The sequence below is a fragment of the Nicotiana attenuata genome, unplaced genomic scaffold (genome assembly GCF_001879085.1).
Source record: "Nicotiana attenuata strain UT unplaced genomic scaffold, NIATTr2, whole genome shotgun sequence".
NCBI classification, from domain to species: Eukaryota; Viridiplantae; Streptophyta; class Magnoliopsida; order Solanales; family Solanaceae; genus Nicotiana; species Nicotiana attenuata.
In genome coordinates this window covers 64,618-90,146 of record NW_017673626.1, presented here as the reverse complement: position 1 = coordinate 90,146, position 25,529 = coordinate 64,618, and the positions used below count along the sequence as shown (strand labels likewise).

At 37.4% G+C, this 25,529-nt stretch overlaps 1 protein-coding gene and 1 long non-coding RNA gene across 2 annotated transcripts; one reads left to right on the top strand and one right to left on the bottom strand.

Moving 5' to 3' along the window:
- Positions 1-15,357: 15,357 nt before the first annotated feature.
- On the top strand, positions 15,358-17,282 carry LOC109216891. The gene is made up of 2 exons (XR_002066571.1): positions 15,358-16,631; positions 17,034-17,282. It is a non-coding gene; the product is annotated as an uncharacterized LOC109216891 (long non-coding RNA).
- A 1,162-nt stretch (positions 17,283-18,444) lies between these two features.
- On the bottom strand, positions 18,445-24,748 carry LOC109216889 (E3 ubiquitin-protein ligase At1g63170-like). Its single transcript, XM_019381108.1, has 5 exons — positions 24,000-24,748; positions 21,940-22,059; positions 21,730-21,862; positions 19,266-19,430; positions 18,445-19,162 (listed from the first exon to the last, which is right to left on the bottom strand). Exons 1-5 carry the CDS (start codon positions 24,572-24,574, stop codon positions 18,986-18,988), a joined length of 1,170 nt encoding a protein of 389 aa, XP_019236653.1. The 5' UTR covers positions 24,575-24,748; the 3' UTR covers positions 18,445-18,985.
- Between the last annotated feature and the right edge of the window lie 781 nt (positions 24,749-25,529).

Below are 25,529 nucleotides of genomic sequence, written 5' to 3'. Positions count from 1 at the left end.
ATCTTGTTTGCTTCATCCTCGATTATCATGCTTCATCAAACCCTAACCCTACGAAAGGCCGTCCACTAGTTGATAACTTCCCTAACGCCCCCCAGTAGGAGCAGAAGAGGAGGTAGTCTCCGTAGTTTAGGATCTTCATCTGCACGTGGTTCTCATATTCCTTCACCTAGTTCTGGCCCCTCTTCTATAACTAGAGGTTCTCTCTCACAAAGGTCTTCTTCTAGGAGTAAGGATTCTTCTGAACCTCTTCGTGAACCCACAGTAGAGGAGATAGTTCCTGCGGAACTATCTTTCTATAACGATAGAGAGTCTCTTAGAAATCAAGTATCTTCTTTAGATCGTGCTGATATCTACCCCACTCAAATTATAGAAGGTTTGATTCCTTTAGTTCGTAGAGACTGCCACTAGAGTCATGACTTCCCTATCATTATTCCTAATCCGAATCAAAGAATTACTTCCTACTTAATTGGATTTTCCTTCGTCTATACGTATCCTTTCACATTAGGATTCAAACCTTCTATTGACCCCGTTATTCTCGAGTTCTGTCGTTTATTTGACACTTTCTTAGGTCAAATTGGCCCAATAATATGGAGGGATGTTGCCTGTTTGAGGCATTTGACCAATTTAGCTAAGGTGCCTTTTACTTTCTCTCATTTGATTCATCTTTACTCCCCTAGGCTTTTCCGTAATGGTGTTTTTACACTAGTAGCTAGGAGCAAAAGAGTTTTGGTTAGCCCTGAAGATGATAGAGATCGTGGCTGGTATGCTCGCTTTGTTGCTGCTCCCACTGTTGGTTTAGTGGGTGAGGAGAACGTTCCCTTCCCTGAGAAGTGGAATTTTGCGCGTGAGTCTTTTAACTCTCTCGTACCTTTTTCTTCAATTATTGATTTTTCTAATTTTACTTTTCTTTTCCAGCAATCATGGGAGTTGTGGAAGATGTTCCCAATTTCCGTGATTGGGTAGAAAAGCTTTTGACTATTGCACCAATGTATGGTAGATCCTGGAAAACTCTTTCCCAACGATTTGGGTGGAAAGTAAAAAACTCATGGTGAGAGCTTTTATTTTGCTCTATTTTACATATTGTTTTCTTCCCTGAACTTATTTCGATCCTTATTTCTATCAGGATTTGCCGTTCGAGGAGTTACTGCTGAGGCGGTCGCGACGTCTCGTATCTCTTTAGAAAGGGCCCAAGAAATAATCTCGGGTTCTTCATCGAAAAGAAAAGCCGTTGTTGACCAAGACTCTGAAGAAGAAGAAGATGGGGGTTCCTTGGTAACAAGGCCACGGGCCCGTAGGCGCATTATTTCTAATGACGAAGAAGAAGCATCCCCCCTCAGTTCTTTTCCTCTTACTGAGTCTATTGAAGCCCCGATTGTGATTCCCGATGATGATGTTGCTCCTGCTGCTGCTCATGATTCTGTTGAGCAGCTTTTTATCAGCGGGTTTGGTAGTGAAAGCTTAGGCCCAGTTTCTGATGAAGCACCCCTAGCTTCTTTTTCTACTCCCGTGTCTGTGATTCCTTCTTTGCCAATCTCTGCTGTTTCTACTCAACCCCAGGCTGCTGTCTTTACTACTTCTACTGTTCCCTCTTCGACAATTCCTCCTCCACTTTCTTACCGTGCAGAAGTTGGCTCCTCAAGTGGAAGTGGCGCCATGAGGCAAGTGATTATTGAAGTCCCCGCTGAGGGTAATCTTTTAAGGAAATCAGGTCAAGCAGATGTGTGGTTAAAGCCCTTAATTGGTCCAATTGAGAAGGCTAAGCTAGAGAGACATAGTTCCTTGACATTGATGAATGGCATTGTGCATTGTTCTTTATAGGTATTTCCCCCCTTTTACTTTGTCATTTTTCTATCTTTAGGATTCTCATTTCCTTTCCTTTTCCCTTTTTTAGGCTAATCTCATCGGCACAGAGATGATAAAAAGGGTTACCCTCACGGAGCAATTAATGCGTGATTATAAGTTAGAGGCGTTCAATTGGAAGGAACAGTATGAAAGTCTTCAAATTGATGTGGATTACTTGGAAGAAAGTAAGAGTACCTTGGAGCAGCAGGTTCAGGCCTTAACTTCAGAATTGGCAATTGTAAAGGCTTCCTTAAGTCAAGCAGATAAAGAGATGGCTCGTCTTGAAACTTCTTTCTCCGAGCAGTTGTCCAAAGCAAGTGAAGAGATTAGAGGATTGAAGGCTCTCTTGGGCGAGAAAGAAGCTTATGCTGGTGGGCTCGTGGAGAATTTAACCCAAGCCCAAGAAGACCTCCGGGCTTCTTCTGATAAAGTTTGTTCCTTAGAAAGTTCTCATACCTCTCTTCAAGCTTCTTACAAATCTGCTTTGGCTGAAAATGAAAAGTTGAAGAATGAAATAGCTGACTGGGAAAGAGATTACGAGATCCTTGAGGATAAGTCTGCCATGGAAGCGAGTTGGGCGTTTTTGAATTCTCGCCGTGATACCCTTGTTGAAGCTAGCCAAGAGAATTTTAACTTGGAATCTGAGTTAGCTAAAATCAATGAAGCTATTAAGAAGGCTCAGCAAAACCAAGATTTTCCTTCTCCGTGGCCGAAGCTTCTGCAAATGTTGAAGTTGATACAGGTATCCCCACTCCTTCAAGCCAAGTTGAGCCCGCTGCTGTTGATGCATCTGTTTCAATTCCTTCATCTTCTCAGTGACAAATTTAAGTTGTTTAAATTTCTCGGTGTTGTTTTTTGTTTTGGAGAATTGTGGTAATAACCCTTGGTCTCATTTGAGGGTTTGTTTTGTAAACTTAAGTCCCCAGACCTTTTATGGGGCAATATATAAACAATTTGCAGTTTATGACTAAGCTCATACTTAGTCTAAGCTTTTCATATTAAGAAGTTTCTTCTGTCTTGTTTACTCTCGCCTTTATTTCTAAGGACTTACAGAATAATTCGCATTTATATTATTCAAAAAATGCTTCTGTTAACTTCATGAATATTTAAGTTAATAATGAATTTTATAAAAGAGGGCCCTTTTATATTCGACACTTAATGAAGAAGACGTCTCAACTTCATAACGGTGTTAACATACGATAAGAAATAGGAATACACATGTTTCTTGAAATAACTTTAACAAGTTTTTATTTGAACTTTGTCTAGTTTTGAATAACACTTTACATGTATTTGAATTACATCTATAACTTTCTCGTAACTGTTTTTCTTGTAACAGATTTAAAACGGAAAAATAAACACGAGGCTTTTATTTATAACACGTTTCAATACATTGCCTTTACCCTAACTATGATAAGGTACTTTTTAAGGCTTAGCTCGTAACTTTGCTCTATACTTGATTCATTCATTGAGTGAACTTTCAGGCTTGATCTTTGATTATTTCTCAATCTTCTTTGCCTTCTTTACACATGCCTGTGTATATTGTATAGTCCCCCAAGTGTTTGAGCGCTGAAGTAAGAAGCCTCGAGCACTTGATTGTTCCTCTCATTTGGTCCTTTCCCTGAAAAGGAAAAACATACGGGACTCGGAGGTACGATTATAGATATAGACTGCTTAACCCGTTTGAATTTCTATAAGAATAATTGTACCCCTAGGCCGGGAAATTTAATTTATTCCACGTGCCTTGTAGGTCGTGACTCATCATTTAGCACGGGTTAGCTTTTTGCCTATCATCTAAAATCGTTAGTAAAATTTTAACAATTTAAAAATTAAATAAAATACGGATACCTGACCGTGGGTATTCCTCAGAAATAATATCTCTTCAGGTGAACAACATTCCAATGTGAAGGTAGTATCTTGCCATCCATTGTTTCTAACTCGTATGCTCCTTTACCTGCAATATCACGAACCCTATAGGGACCTTCCCAAGTTGGACTTAATTTCCCCGCATTAGCCGCCTTCGTAGATTGAAAAACCTTTTTGAGCACAAAGTCCCCAATTTTGAAGAATCTGAGGCGTGCTTTTCGGTTGTAGTATCGTTCTATGACCTGTTTCTGTGCTGCCATTCTTATTAGTGCAGCTTCTCGTCTTCCTTCAAGTAAATCAAGATTTACACGCATTTCCTCATCATTAGACTCTTCTGACGCATGTGTGAACCTTGTACTCGGCTCTCCTATCTCAACTGGAATTAAAGCTTCAGCTCCATAAACCAATGAAAATGGTGTTTCTCCTGTACTTGTTTTTGCTGTTGTGCGATATGCCCATAAAACACCAGGTAACACTTCTGGCCAATTACCTTAGATTCCTCTAATCGCTTCTTTAAATTGTTGATAATGACTTTGTTTGTTGACTCAGCTTGCCCATTATCCACTGGATGATAAGGTGTGGATGTAATCCTTTTAATCTGCTAATTTTGAAAGAATTCTGTGATTTGAGCGCCTATAAACTGAGGGTCATTATCACACACGATTTCCTTTGGCACACTGAATCGGCATATGATGTTTCGCCAAATAAAATCTTTAACTTCCTTTTCTCGCACCTGTTTGAATGCTCTTGCCTCTACCCATTTAGTAAAATAATCAGTGAGTACGAGCAAAAATTTTACCTGTCCTTTTGCTTGTGGTAATGGACCCACGATATCCATTCCCCATTTCATAAATGGCCACGGTGCAATGACCGGATGCAGTAACTCCGCAGGTCTATGCATATTATTTCCGTACCTTTGGCATTTATCGCATTTAGCCACGAAACTTTCCGCTTCTTCTTCCATTTTAGGCCAATAATAACCTGCCCTAATTAGGGTTCTTACCAATGACCTTCCTCCTGCGTGATTCCCACAATGCCCCTCGTGTATTTCTCTCATTACGTATTCTGTCTGAGAAGGTCCGAGGCATCTTGCTAAGGGACCACCGAACATTTTTCGGTAAAGATTGCCTTGCTTTAAGCAATATCGTGCAGCCTTTTTTCCGAAGCGCGTGGGCTTTTTTCTTATCTTCAGGGATGGTACCATACTGCAAAAAAGTAACAATCTCGTTTCTCCAATCCCAGGTTAAATTATTGAAATTTACCTCATTTTTGTCTGGATCAAGTACCGAATGAAACAAATGAATTACAGAAGCACTTTCATTGCTTGCCACGTCTGCCGCAGATGCGAGATTAGCTAGGGCGTCTGCTTCGACATTTTCATCTCTCGATATCTGCGTGACTTTCCAGGTTTGAAATTGTCTAATTAAATCCCGTACCTTTTCCAAATACTGCTGCATTCGTGCCTCCCTGGCCGTATAAGTCCCCAGCATTTGGTTAACCACGAGCTACGAATCACTTTTGATTATAATGTGATTAATGCCAAGTTCTCGTGCCAATTCCAAATCTGCAATCATAGCTTCATACTCTGCCTCATTGTTAGTTATAGAATGGCATTTTATGGCCTGTCGAATGGTTTCACCCGTAGGTGGCACCAAAACAACTCCTAAACCTGCACCCTTCACATTAGATGAGCCATCTACAAATAAGGTCCAAATTCCTGGATTAGACCCATTGAACACTTGTAATTCTTTTTCCGCTTCTAATTGCATTTCTTGGCTAAAATCAGCTAAAAATCTGCTAATACTTGAGATTTTATTGCAGTTCTGGGTTGGTATGTGATATCATATTCACTTAGTTCTATAGCCCATTTAGCTAACCTACCAGACAACTCATGCTTGTGTAATATGTTGCATAATGGATAAGCAGTTACTACGATAATAGGATGACATTGAAAATAAGGTCTTAGCTTTCTAGATGCCATGATTAGTGCAAGTGCAAGTTTTTCTAATTGAGGGTACCGCGTCTCCGCATCTAATAATGATTTACTGACATAATAGATTGGAGACTGTTTACCTTGGTCTTCACGAACTAAAACAGCACTTACCGCTACTTCTGAAACAGCAAGATAAATGAGCAAACTTTCTCCAACCTTTGGTTTTGCGAGCAACGGCGGATTTGACAAGTATTTCTTCAAATTTTTTAGCGCCTGTTGACACTCTTCAGTCCATTCAAACTGACCTTGCTTCTTAAGAGCTGAAAAGAATTTAAAGCACTTTTCGGATGATTTGGAAATAAATCTCCCCAAAGCTGCAATTCTTCCTGTCAACCTCTGTACTTCTTTTTTATTCGTAAGTACATCAGGGATTTCTTCAATGGCTTTAATCTGCACTGGATTCACCTCAATACCACGGTTAGAAACAAGAAAACCTAAAAACTTACCTGATGTAACACCAAACGCACATTTCTCAGGGTTTAATTTCATATTGAACTTCCGCAAGATCTGAAATGTATCTGATAAGTGTGATATATGATCCCCCGAATGCTGAGTTTTAACGAGCATATCGTCTATGTAGACCTCCATAGTTTTTCCCAAGTGTTCCTGGAACATTTTGGTCACCGTTCTTTGATACGTCGCACCAGCATTTTTGAGGCCAAAAGGCATTACTTTATAACAGTAAGTCCCCCTGTCTGTTATAAATGAAGTTTTTTCTTCATCTAAAGGATCCATTTTAATCTGGTTATAACCTGAATATGCATCTAAAAAGCTTAACAATTCATGTCCTGCAGTAGCATCAATTAGTTGATCTATATGTGGTAATGGAAAAGAGTCCTTGGGACAAGCTTTGTTAAGATCCATGTAATCTACACAAATTCGCCACTTACCATTCTTTTTTGGTACCACAACAGTATTAGCTAACCAATTAGGATACTTTACCTCGCGGATAGATCCATTGTTTAATAATTTTTGGACCTCATCTTGAATCACCTGATTTTTGAAAGCTCCTTGCTTTCTCTTCTTTTGTTTGACAGGTGTATATGAGGGGTCTTCATTTAACTTGTGAGTCATTACCTCTGGTGGTATTCCTGTCATATCAGAATGGGACCAAGCAAAACAATCTGCGTTAGCTTTTAAAAATTCAATCAACTTAGGTTTCACGTCTGGGCTGAGATTGGCCCCTATGTAGATTTTCCTTTCAGGCCAATGTACAAATAATACTACAACCTCCAACTCTTCGATCGTTGTTTTTATATTTTCGTTTTCCTCTGGGTCTTCAATGGAATCGGGCCTTGAATCTACATCTGTTCGCCTTTGTTCAGTTGAGGCTTGCGTTGTGATATCCTCAACTGAATACTGTAATTGCTATTTTTCTTCATTTCTCGTGTTTGAATCTGCTACGGAGTTAATGTTCCTAGATGTCTATTGATCTCCCCGAATTTGACATATTCCCCATGGTGATGGAAATTTAATGACTTGATGTAAGATTGAAGGAACAACATCCATCTCGTGGATCCATGGCCTCCCTAGAATTATGTTGTAAGCCATTTCCAGCTCCACTACCTGAAACTTTGTATCTTTGACAACTCCTTCTGCGAATGTAGTAAGAATTACTTCTCCTTTCGTCACGACGCTGGAATTGTCGAACCCGGACAAGTATGCGCCTTGAGTACTAATTTGTCCTCAGCTTGCATCTCGTGTAAAACTCTTAGCAGAATAATATTCACAGAGCTACCTGGATCAATCAAAACTCGTTTCACATTAGTGTCATGTACAAGTAAAGATATTACTAGTGCGTCGTTATGTGGAGTTAATACGCCATCCGCATCTGCATCATCAAACGTAATGCTTTCTTCCTCTAAGACATGTCGCATCCGCTTCCCGTGGGTAATCGTGACTTTGGATACTTTATTTACTGCTGTATACGTTACACCATTGATTTCTTTTCCTCCGCTTATAACATTGACGGTCCTTTTTGGGGAGGGCGGTTTTGGGGGCTCCTGCCTATTCTTCATGTATGCTTGCTTTCCTTTCTCGCTGAATAACTCCGTGAGATACCCTTGCTTCAACAGATGATCAACTTCACCCTGTAGTAACCTACAATCTGCCGTTTTGTGACCATGATCGTTATGAAATTCACACCAGTGTTCGGGATTGCGCCTGTTTGGGTTTGACCTCATCTCTCTTGGCCACCGCACCTTATCTCCCATACTTCTTAAAAAAGCAACGAGCTCGGAAGTGCTTACATTAAAATTATAACCACCGAACCGCGCCTTCAAACTTCTGTCATCGTCGCGTGACTCTCGCGTGTTGCGATCATTTCCATACCTGGATGATGAACCCGATTCTCTATTTCTAGATCTATGATCGTACCTTGATGATCATGCTTGGACCGTGAATCTTTTCCAGCTGGTCCCATATATGGTTCGTACCTGTTTTTACCTGATCTTTTTTCTGTTTCCGCCCGTCTTGAACTTACCTTTTCTTCTCTTTGAGATCGTGAGATAATATCTTCCTCGATCCTTAACTTCGTGCTATACCTGTTATAAACGTCATTCCATGTTGTTGCTGGAAATTCTCGAAGACTCTCCTTGAGTCGCCTCGTAGCTTCTGAGCTTTTTTCATTCAAGTTACTTGTGAATGCTATAGCTGCCCAATTGTCAGGTACACGCGGTAATGTCATTCTTTCACGCTGCAATCTGTCTAAAAACTCTCTGAGCAATTCTGAGTCCCCTTGCTTGATTTTGAAAATATCTTCCATTCTTTTTTCGACTTTCTGAGCTCCCGAGTGTGCTTTAATAAAAGAATCTGCAAGCTCAACAAAAGAATTTATAGAATTTTCGGGTAAAAGAGAATACCATGTTAATGCTCCCTTAGTGAGCGTTTCTTCGAATTTTTTGACCAATACTGATTCAATTTCTTGTTTGGTCAAGTCGTTGCCTTTTACGCCAGTTGTGAATGCAGTCACGTGGTCTCGTGGATCAGTTGTTCCATCGTACTTTGGAATATCAGGCATTTTGAATTTCTTTGGAATTGGTAAAGGAGCAGCGCTTGGCTTCCAAGGTTGCTGTGAATATTTATCCATATATATTCCTTTGATTACAGGTGGTACTCCAGGTATTTGCTCTATGCGGTCACTTTGCTCCTTAAGCTGTTTCTGCAATGTTAGAACTAAATTTTGTAAATCGAAATTGACTACGTTACCTGGTTCTCCCTCTCGTGATTCACTAGGGATTCTACCACTGCCTGAATTAACAAGCCCAGAACGAGGGTTTTCCAAAGTGTTGGTATTTGGAACTGGTGTTGATGGTGCAGCAGGTAATTGGCTGGCAAAAGCCTCAAGAGCTTTATTGACGTGTTGAGCGATCAACTGCTGCAAAGCTTCATTGATAGCTTCATCGTTGTTAAATTGAGTATTTGCATTTGAGTGAGATCCATCAGGAGTTCCTTCTCGAGATCGACGAGGCGAATTTTGTGGAGAAAGGATCGGAGTGTGAACATCTTGTGGATCCCCTTGGAGTTGATGGTTTCCTTGATTTCCATGGTTTCCTTGGGTGTTGTCGTTAACATTTGACATGATTGTTGATGTAACGAAGTAGGTTAAGTTAAGAAAAAATAGATTATCAGATTTCCGGTAAACCAATTTGTTTAACCAAAAAATGGAATTTCGGTCAAAGCGATAATTTAGAAGAACTCGGGTTACTGATAATCAAAGAATGAATAAAGAATGATTTTGCTAATAATGAGATATTCAGAAACAAAGTAAATCGGTGTATTCAGATAGTATTTCGTGTCCCTACAATTGATTCATTCTCTCCCTTTTATAGCTATTTTGGAGATATGCGTTTTGCCTTTTTCATGACAAGGCCATTATAGATATTTAAAGACATTAAATGCGACGTTACATAATCATTGTATTCAATACAGATTCTCTAACGTTTTTAGTATTTAAGGCTCATTAAATACTGTATCCGCACTCCCTTGTACTGTCTGGTTCATTCCCCCTAATTCTTGGACTTAAATAGGTACGGGCACTAAGTCTTTTGAATAATCGCTCGTGCCTCTTTCTATGCCTCTACTCGTATCTGTTGCAGCTCGTGCTTCTTTGCCAATCATAACTTTTTGATCAATCTACGTGTCATGACATGTCATCTTTATATCACTTTAATACGTAAACTCAATTTTTCCCAATACAATTATATGTTGTAGTCCTTCTATTCTAAAATTCTTACCCGTATTTTTTGGGTTTCCACATCGTTTCAATATTGAGTTGAATTGATTTCGAATTCTTAAATATTAGGGAGATATAAAATAATTCTAACAATTAGGAAAATAATACAAATGACTATTTTGTCTAGTGTAAAACTCATTTTTAAAGGGTAAAAAAACGAACGATATTTCGTTAAGGGCCTTCGTATTTAATATAGTATAGATAGATAGATATAAATAGATAGATAGATAGATAGATAGATAGATAGATAGATAGATAGATATAGATTAAGCCTATTTTAAGGGGGCTTTTGCATCTATACCCACTTTTTGTGTCACATTTTAACTTGTGCCCGCTTTGCAAAAAAAATTGCAAGCGTACCCACTTTTTCGCATAACTTCAGCATACGGGGCTGAAGTAGCAAAGGCAATCACGCAAAACTTCAGCATTTTAGTAGCCGGGCCTGAAATTCAGCTCTAGAGCTGAAGTTTTTATTTTTGTAACTGGGGAACTTCAGCTCTAGAGCTGAAGTTTTTGTCTTTGTAAACTAGCGAACTTCAAGCTCTAGAGCTGAAGTTTTGTTTGTAACTGGGAACTTCTGCTCTAGAGCTGAAGTTTTTATTTGTAACTGTCGAACTTCATCTCTAGAGCTCAAGTTTTTTTGTTTGTAACTGGTCAACTTCAGCTCTAGAGCTGTAGTTTTATTTTTAACTGGAGAACTTCAGTCTCTAGAGCTGAAGTTTTGTTTATAACTGGGGAACTTCAGTCTCTAGAGCTTGAAGTTTTTTTGTTTATNGTTCAGGTATCACTGGGCTTTTGCTTTTGGTGTTCATTGTGTTCCTTTCATTGTGTTCCTTTCTCCACTGTGAGTCTCCATTTGCTTATACTTTTTTATATGTTATGCTATTTGTTTTTATCGGCTAATTATAATCTGACTAACACTATAACTTCACACCTGCAGGCCCACGTTTTATAAAATTTACAAGAAGAAATCAACAGAAGGGTATCAATCTATTCGATATGTGGTTGCTCTCTTTAGTTCCATGCTTTGGATTTATTATGCATTTCTCAAGACAAACACGACCCTTATCATCACTATAAACTCCTTTGGTTGTTTCTCAAAATTTAATTAATGCAGATTCAAACTGTGAAGATGCTCGTATTATCAGTAGTGGGTGGCTTTGGCGTTATTGTCCTTGTTACCCTATCTATCTATCTATAAGAAGGAGGAGGAGATGAGAAGAAGAAAATGAAGGAGGACAAGGAGGAAGAGAAATGAGATGAAGTTATTGAAAAAGTGGGTACAAGTTAAAAGTTTTTAAAAAAATGGGTATAGGTTAAATGGGGGCGCCCCGTGCAATTTTTACTATTTTAAGCACAAACCCATTCCCTCATCCCATAACCTCATAAGACCTAAAAGACCCCTAGACCTAATGGAAGATCTTCCCTCTCCTCTTTTGAATTCTGAGCAGCCGCACAAGACCCAAAAGAGACCCTAACAGCTTGTTTGGATGGTTGTTCCTCGTTGTATTGTATTGTATTGTTATCCCAAAACAATGTTTGTTTTGATTGTTTCATTAAAATTGAGTGTATTGTATTGTTAAATCCATTGTTCCTGAACAATGAAAAGTCCCCTTTTTTTAAACAACCGATTTGGTGTGGTGGGATTGTTTCCTATTTTTCTTTCCAATTATGCCCTAACTTATTACTCCATAATTCTATTTCACCCTTTATCTTTTTTATATTTTAACTCCAAATCTCCAACTTATAACCTACTTTGTTTTTTTCCAGACCAATATTAAAGGTGTTTTGTTGCCTCCTGTTTTATTTTTTCTCCTAATTTGCATGTAACTCAATTCTAATTAGTTGTGCTCCTTTGTTTTGCCTTTTTCTATCTCGCTCCTTTGTTTTGCTTCCTTATTGTGTTTTGCCTTCTTCTGTTTTGTTTTTTAAAATTATTTTTATACATAATTTTGATAAATTTAATATTTAAACAATTGAGGGTATTTTAGTAAACTTATCAGTTACAGTACAGTACATACAGTCAAACCAAACAATAAAATATTATTTAACAATAACAAACAATACAATCTATCCAAACATTGTATTCATAAAACGATACGGTACAATACGATACGATACAATACAATACATTATAAAACGATAGGGAACAATAATCCAAACAGAGTGTAAGAGCAAAAACGCCTCCCTTCACAAAAACTAGGGACCATCAACCCGATCTCCATCCGCTTCTGCTTCTTCCAATTCACAACAGCCCGCCGGAAAACACAGCCACACACCCACACCAAGCGATACTCCTCCAATTCCAGCCACACGACCACCAAATTCAGCCACCACCTCTCATCACACACACTCACGTAGATAGGAAGGGAGGGGGCTTTCTGGATAGGGGTTTTCGGACAGAACAGTGAGGAAAAGATATCGGTTTCTTCAATCAATTTCTGTTTTAAGCTATGGAGTTTAGCTGAGGAGTCGAATCTACTTCGAGTCTGCCGCGGTTCGATTTAATTCCCACTGCTGTTGTTTTTCATTCGAATTCATCCGAGCATATTCTTGTATCCGCTGATTTTACTCATCTAATGAAAAAAACATTTCAGGCCAAATAGAGAAGTAGACGTAAAGCTTGCTTCAGAGGTTTTAAGGTTTTTAATGGTAAACTTGGTTGAGTTTACTGTCATGCTTTCCTGAAACATGTGAACGCATAAGTCATAAGTACTGAGAATACATGTAGTTTGATTCATTGTGCATGAAACTTATGCATATGAAAGCTACTGAGGTTTTTCAAGATAGTGACCTATCCATTCTTCTAGAAATCAAATTTCAATCCAGAATCACTGCCAATTAGCTCGGAGATATATGATAGCTGGAAAGGATATGTGATGATATTGTACATCCGACTACCTTTTTTTTTATTGTCTTAATATATACTCCTGAGGTTAGTCTTCTCAATTTCTTGACGTAATTTAGGCTTTGTATCTTCTAATTTATGAATGTTTAAACTAAAATTTTCATCTATTTATACTACTTTTATTCTATTATCTTACGACAAAATAATGTATTTTAAAAGTTGTAGTGTTATTATCCAGGCGATTTGGGCATTGTATATAAAATTATATCACTTAGGTCTCTCCTGTTTCTATTGAGTTGCTACTCATATCCAAACATGATTAAGGTTTTCTAAAATGAATATTCATAGCTTGCTTTAGGCGCGATTTAATCTATCATCGTGATTGTGTACACGTTTGCGTGACATAATTATGATTCTAAAAATAAATCGAGTTATGCATTCGCGCAATTTCGGCCAAACTTTCTTAATAATAATAAAGTGTGATTAATTGTGGACACGTACGCGTGACATGATTCTTGACGCGCCAAACGAAATGAGTATACGTACGCGTAACTCGTTTCAGGTTAATTTCTTAATTAAAAGCGGTAAAACGAAAAGAGCACATAGGTTCTAAAACACGTAATTAAATAAATTGATTAAGCCAGGTATGATTAAAGTGACCGTGCTAAAATCACGGAACCCGAAAATGCCTAACACCTTCTCCCGGGTTAACAGAATTCCTTACCCGGTCTTCTTGTTTCGCAGACCTTTAAAACAGAGTCAATTTTCCTCGATTTGGGATTTAAAATAAACCAGTGACCTGGGACACCATATAATTATCCCAAGTGGCGACTCTGAATCTAATAAAAATTCCATTTCGGTTATTATCTCTTTAATTGGAAAAACTCTCTTATCTCCCTTTCGGGTAAAAAGGAGGTGTGACAAGGATAAGGTTCAAATTTGAGGGGTAAATTATATTTACCCATTTCCCAACCCTAGTGGTTTAACAACACATTTCCGTCGCTTCTCTAGACTCATTAACAGCACCTTTCCGCCGTTCTCTAGACTTGGACATTAACAACACCTTTCCGCCGCTTCTCTAGACTTGGATATGGCAAGTGGAATTTTTCAGCAGCAGTATACCATTGGAGACCATATTCAAGGTAATGTCTACCAAAGAAGCTGGGTGTGCGACGGTGTCGTCACCGATGTCTCTATTAGCCCTTTGCGGCTAGCTACATGAGGGATCTCCACCTTGCTAATGGAAAGCCCAATGTAGCCATTCGTTACATTTTTGCGGTGGATGAAGAAACCGGCGGCGGCCTTGTGTTCACCAAGCCGCTTCGGAGATTCGATACCTGGTTGGAGGACAAAAGAAAAAAGATATGGTTGGAGGATGATAAAAAAGAGACTACTATCGGATTCGGACTGGCAGCACCAGGAAACGTTTCAGTTAAGTTTTTTTTTAAATTTTTTTACCTACATACTAAATGGATTGTTGTTCTTTATATTTCTTTTGACTCTTTTTATTTTCGGAGTTCAGTCAGATAGGGCTTGGAAAGGTGTCAATAAATGCCCTCAAGATCGTCCATGGTAATTTGGTCAAGGTGAGAGATAATAGGAATAGAGGTGCCGACACCATTGTGGATGCCAAGGTGTCTGCTGTATCCATTGAGGGAGTTATGGCGAGACAAAGCCCAAAACCATACAGTATCTTTGGCTTTAGACTCAAAGTCATACATATTCTTTCACATGAATTACTAATAGTCCATTAACTTAAACAAAGTGGTGCACTTTTAGTCATAACACTAAATACCATTAATTTTTTAGAGAAATCTAAGTTCTAACAAAATATTTGTTCCATTTATTTTCTTGCTTACCAAAAGAAAGATGACATATTTATCTAGATAGTAAATAGTAAATATATATAAAATTTATTTACTATTTTTCTATTTATTATTTATTTACTATACGTAAAATATACACTTACTAAGTAATGTTAAATTTAATTTTTTTTATTTTATGTACATTTACTAGTTAATTTTAAACACCGTTAAACACCATTAAATACACATAAAATAAAAAATAAATTTTATGTATCTAATAAAATCTAGATAACATTTGAGGTTATTTAGATAACAATCATTGCAAATAAAAAGTTAATGGTGTTTAAAATTTCTTAGTAAATGTATATTTTACGTATAGTAAATAAGTAGTAAATAGATTTTATGTATATTAATTATTTACTATCTAGATAAATTTGTCATCTTTCTTTCGGTAAGCAAGAAAATAAATTTTAGATTTCTGTTAAAAATTAACGGTGTTTAGTGTTATGACGTGTACCACTTTGTTTAAGTTAATGGATTATTAGTGCTCCATGTGAAAGAATATGTATGACTTTGAGTCTAAAGCCAAAGATAGTGTATGGTTTTGGGTGTGCAATTTAACATGGTTCAAAAAAGCAACTAGCCTGGTATATCCAGCTAGATATGTTTTTAACGAATTCCCTGAGATGGTCAAATATAAATTCGAGTTTCGACATAAACTAAATCGAAATACCTCGATTTATGTTTTTTAGAAATATACGTAAANTAGGGTTAGCATATTGATATCTCTTGAATCTAAACAAGTCATGAAACAAGGTATAGTCATTCTTGATGGCATTTCTAAAAGGACGATCCGACCTATGCTTCCTATAGGCTAGAAAAACCAGCCTTCCGAAATCTTCAACATCATCAATTAACCCAGCTAGTTTTTCTGCATTGAATATTGAGAACAATTTTCATCAAAAACCTATAGTTTAGTCAAATTAAAGTCAAAAACATAATGATTACTAAAGCTACTCACTACTATACTCATCGACTTTGAGTCGTTTTGCCTCACCGCCACTAGTTTCATCAATAGGTTCATCGTCATACCGAAAATTGCACACCCTAAGGCTATCGTCTCTGGTGTTCAATTTTCGGCTACTGTCTAAAGCCAAAGATATTGAGAAAATTAGTGCGCCGGAGAGGGTAGCCTTAGGGTGTGTAATTTTCGGTATGACGATAAACCTATTGATGAAATTAGTGGCGGTGAGGCAAAACGACTCAAAGTCGATGAGGGTAGTAGTGAGTAGCTTTAGTAATCATTATGTTTTTTACTTTAATTTGACTATAACGATAGGTTTTTGATGAAAATTGTTCTCAATATTCAATGCAGAAAACTAGTTGGGTTAATTGATGATGTTGAAGTCTTCGGAAGACTGGTTTCTCTAGCCTATAGGAAGCATAGGCCGGATCGTCCTTTTAGAAATGCCATCAAGAATGACTATACATTGTTTCATGACTTGTTTAGATTCAAGAGATATCAATATGCTAACCCTAGGTATTTCAATTTTATGGCATATTTATTGTTAGCTTTTTGTTAAGGACGTAAACGTAATTATTTATTTGGCTGTCTTAGGGAATTTGTTGAAAACATATCTAGCTGGATATACCAGGCTAGTTGCTTTTGGAACCATGTTAAAGTTGGCGTCTTTTTTTATGCATTTAATGAGTTGCTACATTCAAATAGCGAGAAGCTTCTGCGTAATCGCTTCCTTAAAGCAGACTTTTTTGGTTGGAAAAAAGGATAGAAGAGAAAGGAATATATGAAATGTATCGCTGCCTGACGTATGAGGACATAGAACCTAAAATGTATAGGAGGGCCTTTGGAATCATAAGATTTTTAAGGAATTACAAGGCACACTACAAAGGCAATCGTTTTGCTGATAAGGCTTTACGAGAAGTTATGAAGTTGTTTTCCCATTTGCTTGGGTGTTCCTATAATCAACTTTTCTTAAAGTTGAAGGGATTAAACATTCAGAATATGGAAGGGCATGAAAACACAACGTAAGATTTTGCATTGACTATTTTTATTAGCCATCGTTTTTGCTTTGCATTTTATATTCCTATGTTTCCTATGATCTCCGTAGTGAATTTAATATTCTTTCCTTTTGTCTTTTTATATCTTGAGCCGAGGGTCTTTCGGAAACAGCCATCTACCCCTTCGGGGTAGAGGTAAGGTCTGCGTACACACTACCCTCCCCAGACCCCACTTGTGGAATTTTACTGAGTTGTTGTTGTTGTTGTTGTTATTTTTAATGTTTTGGACTGATGGACCTTTTCTGATATGTATTGTTTTTATCAAATTTCAGTTATGATCATTACTTTTAGGGTTCACTGGTCGCTTTTTCAACTGGTAAGCCCCATATTGATCTTTTTGTTTTTTCACTAATCTGAATGATTTCGCAGGATAAGCCTTAGAAGATGATGTCTTAGTCTTGGAAGATGATGCAGGGGAATCAAAAGCGTGGCTGATTATATTTGTACTCCAGGCTTTTGCTACATTACTTTTAGCCATTAGTTTAGATAAATAGTAAAGGAGGATAAAAAACTTGTTGTAAACATTTATACTTTAAGTCGTATCATTTGGAAATGATATGTTTGGAAATGATAAATCGTATGTTGGATTGTTATAATTCGAAAAACAAATTTTTGTTTCGAGTTATTTTGCACGTTCGGCCTATTTGGTCTTAAGTGCATAAAAATATTGGTTGCACTTCAAACCTTTTGGCCTTAAGTGCATCTGAAGTGCAATTTTTTACGTTAGACTTATTGGCCTTGAGTGTAGCAAAACATTTGTTGCACTTCAAACCTTTTGGTTTTAAATGCATTTGAAGGACAATTTTTTACTTCAGACTTATTGGCCCTAAGTGCATGAAATCATTGGTTACACTTCAGACCTATTTGGCCTTAAGTGCATTTGAAGTGTAATTTTTCACTTTAGACTTATTAGACTTAAGTGCATGAAACCATTGGTTGCACTCAGACCTATTTGGCCTTAAGTCATTTGAAGTGCAATTTTTTCACTTCAGATCAATTTTTTTTTAATTTCAGATCAGATAAGTCTGAAGTTGCTCGTAAAGTAGGTACGCTTGCAAACTTTTTTGCAAAGTGGGTATAAGTTCAATTGTGACCCCAAAACCGGGTATAGATGCAAAAGCCCCACTTCTGCTGATGTTCAAATAATAGCCTGTTTGGCCAAGCTTCTTTTTTCCCAAAAGTGTTTTTTAAATTGAGGTGTTTGGCCAAGCTTTTGAAAGGAAAAAAGTGATTTTGAGGAGAAGCAGAAGCAGTTTTGGAGAAGTAGAAAAAAGTAGCTTCTCTCCAAAAGCACTTTTTTGAGAAGCACTTTTGAGAAAAATGCATTTAGAAGCAGTTTTTTAAAGCTTGGCCAAACACTAATTGCTGTTCAAAAGTGCTTTTTAAATTAATTAGCCAAACACAAACTGCTTCTCACCAAAAGTACTTTTGAGAAAAGTACTTTTGAAAAAAATCACTTCTCAAAATAAGCTGATTTTTGCAACTTGGCCAAACGGGCTATAAGTCGATCATCTAACTTTTGGGTCGATTGCAAGAATTCTACATTGATATACACATAACTTGTCCTTGAAAACCAAACATATTTGCTATGTACCTGTAATTTACATCTTGAAGATAGGTCTCTGATCTTAGGGCTCCCCAGCCAAAGATATCAACTTTCCGTCTAGAATTCACTAATTGGAAATAACTATCCATTTTCCCACATAGTTTAGTTAAAGGACCGAGGAATCCTATCATCCACCATAATCTTTTGGTGCTAAGACTTGATTCATAAGTCAAATATATTAAACACGATCTATTGCCTTTTCAAAAAGTGATATCATTACAATAATAGCTACTACACCCAAATCATGCCATCATTACTCTATACAATCACTATATTCCTCAACAGTTCAAATAAATACTCGTTAACCTTCGCAAACTCCTACTTCACCAACTGAAAGACAACTTTTAAAAAAGTAATGTTGGTCGTGTGTTTATTTCTTTGCTAAGGTAACTTCTGGATCTTTATCTTCCCTTGATTTTGACACAACAGAGTCGCATTAAACATCAACATGACTTGATTACATAACTTATGCTTGTGAGACATATCTGTGAAGAAACCAAACATAAGGTAAAAGCAAATTTGCTGCCCCCTCTACTGATATAATATATGGAACACGAAAACTCACAGCCTATACATTAACATTATGAGAGCAGAAGCAAGTGCTGGGCTGCCTGAAACTCGAAACTGGAGAAGAACTTCAGGTCCAAGAAGAGATCCAACACCTAGAAATACACCAAGATCTTTACTTTGAGGGATGCGTAAGTGGTCGGCTTGCTTATGCTTCTTCACTGCCACTTTGATTTCCATTTTTGAGTATATTGAACTTGCAAAGAGGACAGGTGGCATTTATATACAACCACTTGTCTATGCAGGCTGCATGAAAATGGTGACGACAAGGGAGCTCGCGCAGCTCAGCTCCATCTTCATAGGAACAAATGCAAATGCAACATTCCTGCAAACGTAAAGAACATATGTAACTTCTAGGACTAGCTGAGTTTGAGAAGCCTAATGGAAAATTCTTGGCCAGGAAAAGGCAAGTGTTTTGTAATACATACAGCATCTTCCGGTGGAAGAACATGCTCAGTGGGTGTATCAGTGTCGCATTCAACCATTACTCCTCCAAATGATTCTTGAATCTCCCCATTCTCTTTCTCAAAGTTACCAAGTCTCCGGAACTTGTATTTGGGCAGTCTTTCAACATCTTCCTTAGTTGCTCCTTCCTGTTTCAAAGATAAGCATTTTATGAGAAAGATATTGAGAACTTCCCTGTGACAAGAAAAGCATTGACTCCGTCCCATTGAAAGTGATCCGATTTGACTAGTCACGGGATTCAGGTAAGAGTTGGATTTTCAATTGTATTTAAATGCGCAAGGTTGCAGAGATTCGCACCACAACTTTTCGATTATTTTGACTCTTATCTACAATTATGCCCATCAATATTACCTTTCAGCAATATAGTGAGGATATGGTATTGTACTATGTTAGAGAAATCCTTTCTTATTACGAATTAAAAGACAGCAGCAATGAACTAAAAGGTCTTGACAAAAGGCTGCACAAGAAAAATCCCCAACACGGCCGATTGCACATACCATCCCGTATTTTACGTTTCTGAGCCAAACTTGGAAGTATGAAATAACTTAAACAGATGGATAATCTAACACAACTTGCGACAATTCTTTGAGCCATATTGACAAAAACCAATATGTTACTGCAAATTGAAAGCCTTTTTTTCCCTTACTTTATGGATAACAAGGAGCTCTAACTCAACAACATATTAAAGGAATAGCTGTCCCCAAAACATAATATGCTGCTAAATCTGTTTTTTTTTTCCTCAACAGTACATGGTATGCATTTTAATGAGTTTCCAGATATTCTCAAGCAAAAATTATCGGTTTATCTCCGAATTTACTAAAAGCTAAAATAAAATTGTATTTTCTTCCACTAACCACAAATATTTTGAAGGTTACTTTCGTGAAATAGAGTAATTTATTTTAAGAAAAAAATCACTTAAAATGTTGAAATTATCCAACCACTGCAAATTAAAAAAGAACTTAAAAGAAATAAATGCACAAGACTATGTATTATTGTACACTTCCAAAATTTGGAGCCAAGAGGAGGAAATCAATATTTAAATTGCTTAGTTTCAACAGTTAATCAAGTTAGATGATAGTAGAACCAAAAAGGTGAAAACTCATTCAGAAAGCCTGCATTAGAGAGCAAAAGATCAAGAGAAAAACCCCTCCCTAAATTTTTATAATCTTGCATAATAACTAGACGAAGACAAATAAGAGTATACAACGGGACTTCCAGAAAGTAACTTGAAGAAAAATTGTATGTAACCACCATGGTTCCCGTAGGTGGATCTTCATACTCAGGCTGGCTGCACATGGGAGGTTGACTACTAGGGACAGGATTGCTAAATAGGGCATTCACACAAGTCTACTATCTCCACTTTGTAATTCAGCAGATGAGACTGTTCAGCATTTGTTCTTTGAATGTGTTGTAACAGGGAAGATTTGGACACAACTACTATAATGGCACGGCATTTTCAGACACAAGATGCGCTGGACAGATGAATTGCAATGGGCAGAAAAGGTGTGCAAAGGCAGAGGGGGGGGGCAGGGGGGGGTGATGATGCTGGGATATACTCATATACAGAACTACCTTGGCAGCAGCTGTGTATTACTTGTGGCAGGAAAGAAACAATAGGATCTTTCAAAGCAATATGAGATCAGAGGAAGCAATTGCAAAGATGGTTATCCAGGAAGTGTACTACAGAGCTAGTCTGATCCCTAAACTAACAGGGTGTCCCCAGAAGCTTAATACTTCTCCTTCTAGTTTGTTAAGATTTGAGTAGTGATTGATGTTGACTGTTGAGGGTGAATAGAGGTCTACTGATATACTAAGAACTAGGGTTCATGTCCAGTTCTAGTGCCTTTTTTTCTTCTTCTCCTTGAGCTGTAAATATTCCTCGGTTTTGGTAAATAAAATTTTTAATTACCTAGAAAAAAAACTAAGAGTTCAACCAGAGTCCATTAGATGACCGAAGGTCACCATTCCCATAAATAGGTCCAAAATGGATTAGTGAATATTACACATTGAAATAATAACATTATTGGGTTATGGACCATTAAAAAAATTTCTTCCACCCATTTGCCCACATTTTTCTACGTTCTTCTATAACATTATACTCGGTGGCAAACACATAAGTAATACTTTGCAGGGGAAGATACAAAAGAATTTTTTTTATGGGGGGCAAACTACAAATTCAAAGGGGAATTCTTTATCTCTGAACATTGTCATGTGCTGATAATGCATGGCAATTGCAACAAAGAACAAAAGGTATAAGACTAAACATGTATGATATACTATTAATTCAAAAACAAGTAAATCCTTCCATAATCTAGGTCCTTCACTACTGAGATAGCTTTGGAACTGATATTTGAGAATTACATGTCAAAAGGAAGTCGATTTATGTGAATCGTGACAGTTAATAGATGCGACAGAAGGATTATATACCTGATCTGCCACTGCATATAAGATTGCGATGATACATGGGAGACAGCAGCAAACAGCAATTCCGATGACACAAGCCACAGCAACACATATAACAACAAAGAACACATCAAACGCCAGAAATGTGATACAAAGCCTGAAAAAGAAACCACGTAAACATAAAATACAAATAAAAGAAAATGAGACAGAGCTAGAGCCTAGTTTTGAGATAACCAGTAAAGTTGAGGTGCATCACGGGTCATAGTTTGGCCACCAGCAGATACCCAATAGAACCCAATTATCCACCAAATGAAAGAAAACATGGTGTTTGCGGACTCCAGATGCTTGGCAACACTGAAACAATAAATCAAGAATCAGCGATACATTATTAGGCACAGACATGCAGTTTTATTCTTTTCTAAACATAAGAAACAAAGAACAGGGTTTCAACCATTTAGTCATGCTTAACAACCTTCGTATTCCAGAGCTGGTATCAGTTTGAATAACTTTGAGATTCATGTTGAACTATTCTGTTCAGCAGCCTAGAGAACATTACTGCTCAAATGTGCCAGTAAGCCTATTGCGTCAAATCAAAACTAAAGCATCAGCGACATGAGTGCCCATTTCAGCCACTTAAACCCCAGAAGTTTTGAATTAAGTTTATTTTTGAGTTACACTAAGTGATAAATATTGCTGTGTGGCACCAAACCTAGCCAATTGCAAAAGCAAGTCCAAAGAAATTTGAGTTTATGCAAAATTAAAAGGCAGTAAATCATTTGAGCATACCAAAATACATAGCCCTAACTAATTCAATACCACTATATAGTTAATTAGCCAATTCAACTCATGATTTAAGTATAAATCTTACAATCTGAGACACTGATCAGAACCTACACTTCTTTAATCAAGTAACATATGTCCCCGATTAGCAGTCTCTAGAAGTAAAGTCTCCCCTGCCCTCACTAGTCCAATAGGAGAGGCTCCATTAGATTGCTGCTCAAAATGAAGCCTCCAGTGCCTCTCCAACCAAATAGGTCAATATTGAGACTTCAGATTTATGCCGTGATTACCTATAATAAAGCCAAATTCATGCGAAACATAAACAAGCTATCTAAGAAAGAACATCTGCAGCTATCATAAATCCATCCAGATGTCATTTTTCTGCATTACTCTGGCTATCCCAATTATGAATCAAATGATTACCCCCCGCCTCCTATCTTGACAAAACACAGTGCAGAGGAAACCAGTTGATACTTCTATCTGAATACACAAAAAGATTCCAAACCCTTCAAAAACTAGATTGGACACAACTTATCCTCATCCACTTGCCGATCCCTCATTTATAAGTTTTTTCTAGGGCTAAAACACTAGGTGGTTTCTTCCCGCATTGTGCTGGTAGCAGGTACTCGGCGGAATTGTTGATATATGCGCAAGCTGGGCGGGTAATATGTTATAAAAAAAAGTATTTTCTAGGGCTACCACTCTTTCAACCATTCTTCAGACACTACCTTCAGACTTCAGTTAATAACATAAAGCCAACAAACTCAATGCTATAAACAACATCTAGCAATTTCGTATGTGAGTTTCATCAACATGCATTCACAAAATTTTCTAGCTAGAATTGCCAACAATGATAATATTCCCTCAGTCCTTTTTATGTTATAGTCTTTGAACAGGTAAGCAGTTTAAATATCAACATTGATTTATATGTTATATATAATCTTATATATCATGGAAGACAATATTAAAATAGTAGTTGAAAATTTGTTATTTCCTCCGTCTCAATTTATGTGGCACACTTTCCTTTTTAGTTTATTCCCAAAAGAATGACACTTTCCATATTTACAAACAATTTAATCTTAAACTTCTCATTTTAAGCCTTTAGTCACATAAATATTTATCGCTAATCTTAGACCACATGTTTCAGAAGTCTTTCTTTTTTTCTTAAACTCCGTGCTCAATCCAACATGAGTACCTAGTTTCACCCTCGTTTTGACACCTCTCTAGTAGATAATCACCAGACTTCCCAATTTATATGGTACACTTTCCTTTTTAGTTTGTCCAGAAAAGTATACTAATACATTTTTTTATATTTAGGAATAATTTAACATTAACTTCTCATTTTACCCTTTAATCACATAAATCTATCTAAAAATATTTATCTTATACTACAAGTTTCAAAAGTAGTTTCTTTTCTTAAACTTCGTGCTCAACCAAATAACATCATATATATATATATATATATATATATATATATATATATATATATATATATAAAGGGGCAGCGGGAGTACCTAGTTTCGTCCTCGTTTTGACGCCTCTCCAGTAAATAATCACCAGACTCTCCTCCATCACTTTCCGAACTGAAGTTCGAAACTTCTCTATTATTCCAATTTCCACTGCCGCTTGAGGAATTCCGCCGCTGACATCGGCGTCTATATTCGACGAACACACAAACCATGTGAAGCACAGACTGTAAAGCGTATCCAATAATCCAAAGCCTTAAAGGCATAGAAGGAGACTCATTTTTGCTCATTATAAGAACAGAAATTGCTACAATAACAAAAGCTAAGTTCCATATGAGATCTAATATCACTATAGGTTTTGAGTACGCCCAGTCGCTTTGTCGCTCCTCGATTTGCTCAGCGGCAGCTTCACGAACACGCATTGACGGCTCGCGCATCAATCGCCGGCTGCTTGCGCGCCGTAGAAAGCCGGCAGCACCTCGGAGGCTCGGACGGCGATGGAACGAACGTCGGCTACGGGAATTGGTGAGAAGCGGTGACGTATCAACTCCGCCGCCGCCGTCGCTGGGGCTAACGTCGGCGTTAGAAGTGTTATCATCGGCGGCGATTCTTGCCGTGGACATCGCCGGGAAATTGTGTAAGAGATAAATCGAGATGAAATGAGTTTTGTTTGATAGGGTTGATTTTTCCTACAAATGTTTTGATTCCGAAGTCGGATTAGGAAAGTCAGCTTAGCTGACGCATTTCTGGGCCACACGCGCCACGAGTATAGAAAAGGATGTACTCCACAAGTAGCTTCTGTTTCTTCCTTTAATTTTTTTTCCCCCTTAAATTTCTAATTTTGCCCATTAATTAAAAATAGATAAAAGGTAGGAGAAACTCTAGCTCCAAAAGCTGCATTTTAAATCCTTGTTGTTTATTACACGGTTCTAATAAAATTTAACAAGTAGAATTTGTTAAATATTTGATAAAGATCAAAAATATTCATTTTTACAAAACATAGAGGATCAAAGTTGCTTTTATATATATATATATATATATATATGGAACTATTTCGACTCCACCATTTTCTCACATAAAATTAATACCACTATAAATGGCATGTAGCTCATCTAAAATAAAAAATTAGAAGAATTATCCTAATTATAGACTAAAAGTCGAAGGATATATAATATATATGTATAACCGTATGTAATTTATGTACATCGATTAGAAAAAAAAATAATCAATCAGGTCCCTAAAAAGTATACTTTCATGCTTTCAAATGGTAAGCACTTGGTTAAGATGAGCTTAGCCATAGCCTAAAAAAATGATTCTTATTTGCTCTAGCGATGGACGTACTTACACGTCACATTCAAGGGGAGGTGTCGTGGTGCATGCTATTTGCAAATGATATTGTATTGATTGACGAGACGCGAGATGGTGTGAACGCGCAATTAGAGGTATGGAGGCAGACCCTGAAGTCTAAAGGTTTCAAGTTGAGCAGGACCTATACAGAATGCTTGGAGTGTATGTTCAGTGGGGAGACTCAAGGAGCGGAAGGGGAGGTGAGGCTGGACTCGCAGGTTATCCCTAGGA